The 4,198-nt window shown below is 45.0% G+C and overlaps 1 protein-coding gene across 1 annotated transcript; it reads left to right on the top strand.

The window, feature by feature from the left end:
- The first annotated feature begins 1,925 nt into the window (after nucleotides 1-1,925).
- Nucleotides 1,926-3,636, top strand: LOC120675905 (putative nuclease HARBI1). Its single transcript, XM_039957113.1, has 4 exons — nucleotides 1,926-2,338; nucleotides 2,416-2,940; nucleotides 3,017-3,443; nucleotides 3,547-3,636. The coding sequence occupies exons 1-4, from the start codon at nucleotides 2,110-2,112 to the stop codon at nucleotides 3,548-3,550; spliced, it is 1,185 nt and encodes a 394-aa protein (XP_039813047.1). The 5' UTR covers nucleotides 1,926-2,109; the 3' UTR covers nucleotides 3,551-3,636.
- Nucleotides 3,637-4,198: the final 562 nt, after the last annotated feature.

Genomic DNA, 4,198 nt, shown 5'->3' on the forward strand with positions numbered 1-4,198 from the left:
TGTTCAAATGACGACCATTACGGTTAACAATGGAGATGGTGGAGACCCACACGCACAGACACAGACACAGACACAGACACAGGCAACCGCAACCAATAACCCAACCCAACTGCAGACCCAACCACTGCTTCGTTTCCTTCCGTCCTCCCCTCTCCTCTCCTGCTCCGGCATACATCCAGCCATGCCCCTCTTTCTTTCCTTTGAAACTGAGCAACGTGGTATGATAGTACCAGGCAATCAATCAAGCATTTCGTTCAGGTACCTGCTCAGGGCCCGTCCCCTGCTGGTCCCTGTACTCCCCTCATTCCTAGTAGAATCCTACTATAGCTGACCCTCGATGTTGCGCATTGTCGTGGCATGGCATGGCACCGCCAACTTTGGGGGTGTTTAGTTCCCAAAAAAAATTTATACAGTATTCGTGCCAACTTTGGGGGTGTTTAGTTCCAAAAAAAATACAGTATTCGTCACATCGAATATTCGCAGTCAGACATATCGGCATCATGCATGCATGTTCCTCGTTTACTTGGCCTCCAAAACCCATAATACAGTACAGATTCTTTGTTGACAGGATGATAGGACGCCTAATTTCTCTTTGTCATCACTTGAACCTAAAAGCCTGAGAATGGTCAACTTAACAATCACATTAGTCCAAGTGTTGTGTGTGTCATCAATTGCCAAAACATTATATTGAAATATGACATGAAAGGTCATTTTCGCTACACCTGGACCTTTCATTACAGAAATTGGTTACTCTATTGTTTTTTGTTCTTAGCATAACACACACTCCCAACCACTTTTGAATGGAAACACCCGAGAACTTTTCACTGTATTTGCTAACAGATGAAATGGGACCCGGCCAGTACCTCCTTGCTCCTTGAACTCTGTATTGATGAGAAGGAGACCCAATTGAACTGGAACAATACGGGGTTAACAACATACGGATGGCAAAACGTGGAACGCAAATTCAAAGAACTTGGAGGCCGTCCATTTACTCGGAGGCAGATGAGCAACAAACTGCAAACTCTGAAAAAAAGTTTCACGAGGTGGAAGGCTCTACAGAAGCACACTGGCCTAGGCCGTAACAAGACTACGGGTGGTGTTGAGGCTGAGGAAGAGTTGTTGGAGGCTGAATACGGCACCGAGAATGCCCCCAATACGGAGGTAATTCCCCACAGATAAGATCTAATCTGACTTGTGGCACAATTCCCATGTGGTCCGTCGAAGTGTTCTAACCATCTTTGCACTACAGGATGCCCCAGAGGAAGATCACGTGCGTGGTGCACCACCTTCGTACCTAGAACAGCTGTTTAGGCTGTACGGTTCCCCCAAAGATAGGGGATCATTCATGTCTGCTGGAGGTGTTTGTGCGTCAGTCACTCCCCCAACAGAGGCACCCGCTGGCCCCTCCAACAAAAGAGCGACCGTGGACACAGAGGTTGACAGCCCACCAAAGAAAAAGAATTGTAGCACAGAGGAGTACATGAGGCAGCTAACTGAAAGCATTGTGCAGCGGTCTTCTCGTGAGCATATCCGTGAGCAGAAGGAGGTTTTCGAAGTCATGGAAATACTGAGAAATGATGGTGTTCCGGAGGGGTCGGAGCTGTACTTCAAAGCATTGGATCTGTTCAAGAACTCGGTTTGCCGTGCGGAGTACAAGAACATACACGACCCAGTGAACCGCATAGCTTGGATCGAATGGACGTGGACTCACAAGAAGCTAAAGTAGCATGGGTCATCTATCGCAAAGCAGTTAGCTGGACTAGTGTAGTCGTATTAGTGTCTTTCATGGTGCTTACGAACAATGATTGTAATAATGTTGTTAGGTTATCGCACTGGCCTTGCTTAGCTTCCTTCACCTTGGTTTCAGTTATTGAACTTGGTTTGTTCACTTTGTTGAATTTGGTTTCAGTTATCACTGCACAAGTTTGTTTACTTCGGAGAAGCTGGGTTAAGTTATTGCTGCATTAGTTTCTTGCACGTGTACTTTTTGAAATTTTGTCCATCACTTAAATATAAATGCTATGTTTTAGTTATTTCCTCATTCAAACCTGATGTGTCAAGCTTCTGCAGGACTTGTAGGAGAAGAAAACAACATCCGGGGCATACCTAATGGCAGGTGAACGGGCAAGTGATGCTTCAAGTGATTCAAGCAATACTTTTTGGGATTTGGCGACGTGTGCGGTTGCTGTTGCAGCATATGCGCCCGAAAATCCAAATGGAACGGCCATGGACAGCCAAATGGCAGCGACGCCCGTGCAATTCGATGTGCAAGAGGCTACTGGCCGACAATGGGTGGAAGCTAGTTTGAGGGTCCCATGGAGATGCTATGAGAATTTCCGTAAGTGAACACATACGTACTACATTTGCACCAATTTTTTTAGCATACTTATGAGCATATAGGTTCATTTTTTTTAGGTATGAATAACGAGACATTTCATAAGCTGCATAACATTTTAGTTACGAACCATGGGCTGCAGTCTACTCATGAGTTCCATTCCATAGAGGCTTTAGGCATGTTCCTATGGGCATGTGGGCATGGGCATTGCATGAGGCAGGTCAAAGACAGACTTGGTAGGGGTTTGGGAACAAGAAGCCAGAAGTTTGGGGACGTGCTACACGCGATGATGTCATTTGCAGATATAGTGATTAGGCCACAGTATCCGACTTATAGCACCGTGCATGCAAGTTTGAGGCCGTACTCACCTTTCTTCGACGGATGCATAGGGGCTATAGATGGAATACACATACCTGTGTGTGTGTCTCGTAAGTCACATGATGATTACACCAACAGGAAAGGCTGGCGAAGCCAGAATGTATTAGCTGTAGTTGACTTCGACATGAGGTTCACCTTTATTGGTGTGGGGATGGCGGGAGCTGTGCACGACATGGCAGTGCTAAGGCAGGGGTGGGAGGCAGAAACTTTCCCTCACCCACCACCAGGTTGGTTTTCTTAACCAAAACCTATTACATATTTGTCGTCAAACAATTGTAAGTGACTATGTTTTTTGTAATGTAGGAAGGTATTATTTGGTGGACAAAGAGTATGCCCAAGAACATGGGTATTTGGGACCGCATCGCCAAACCAAGTACTGGAAGAAGGAGTTCAAGAAAAGGGGTCCTCAGCATTTGGAAGAGGTGTTCAACTACCATCATTCGAAACTTCAAAATGTAGCTGAAAGGTCATTTGGGGGAGCCAAAAATAAGTGGCAAATGTTGAAAGGAATGCCTAAATATCCCAAGGACAAGCAAAATCAGATTATTGTGGCATGTTTTGCGCTGCATAACTTTGTACGGAATAAGAATGCACGGTCACTGACAATCGACATGCCGCCGATACCTGCACCAAGTGAGTATTCGTTTCAGTGGCTGGAGTCAACGGCGGAAGATGAGATGTCAACAGTCCGCAACTGGATTACTACCGGACTTGCAGTTATGGGGTTCAGGTATGTGATTTTAACTCATGGATGGGGTACCTAAGTTGGGATATTATGAATAGATGCATGTATGATTCAATTTTTGCTTTATTAATATGTGTATCCACTGCAGATGAACTTTGAGGAAGGCCGCAATGAAGCATTAGCACAAGGCGTAGCTTATTTTGTTACGGAGGGGTTCATGAAGTTGGAATTGCCTCTGATCCTTATTTATGCTTGGAATTGGCTTATATTTCAGAAAGTACTTTCTGCTGGCAATTTATGGTTGATGATGCTAAATATTTATATGCAAATGTTGACTGCTCAATCATTTTGGTGCAACTGTTGCAGTCATAAGTAGGCGCCAAAATTCGAGTTGTAAAATTGAAGCAGCCCTGTAATACACTTCAGCATGTAAGGAATTTGGGATCTGTGGTTATTTTATTATGCAGTGTATGTCTTGATGCGGCGTATGTTTGGATTTGATCCTGTATGTTCCTTGTAACTGCTGTGTATGTTTGTAGGTGGGCCATGTATGTGTTGAGTTGCCTTATGTATGTGTCATTGTATTGAAGCGCAATGAGTTGTTAAAACTGTAGGGTAACATTAGAATTAGCTTTGCTTTGAGGACCTTTCGTTAGCCTAGTATTTGAATTCAAATTTCAAAACCTTGCTGGGCCCAACTTGAAGCAGGGCTGGCAGCTGGGCGGCTGCTAGCTGCTTGTGGCTGGAAACGGCTGGGCGGCTGGTTCTGGCTGCACCAAGTCCAGCCAAAATCAGCCGCA

Source organism: Panicum virgatum, chromosome 5N, assembly GCF_016808335.1.
Source record: "Panicum virgatum strain AP13 chromosome 5N, P.virgatum_v5, whole genome shotgun sequence".
NCBI lineage: Eukaryota > Viridiplantae > Streptophyta > Magnoliopsida > Poales > Poaceae > Panicum > Panicum virgatum.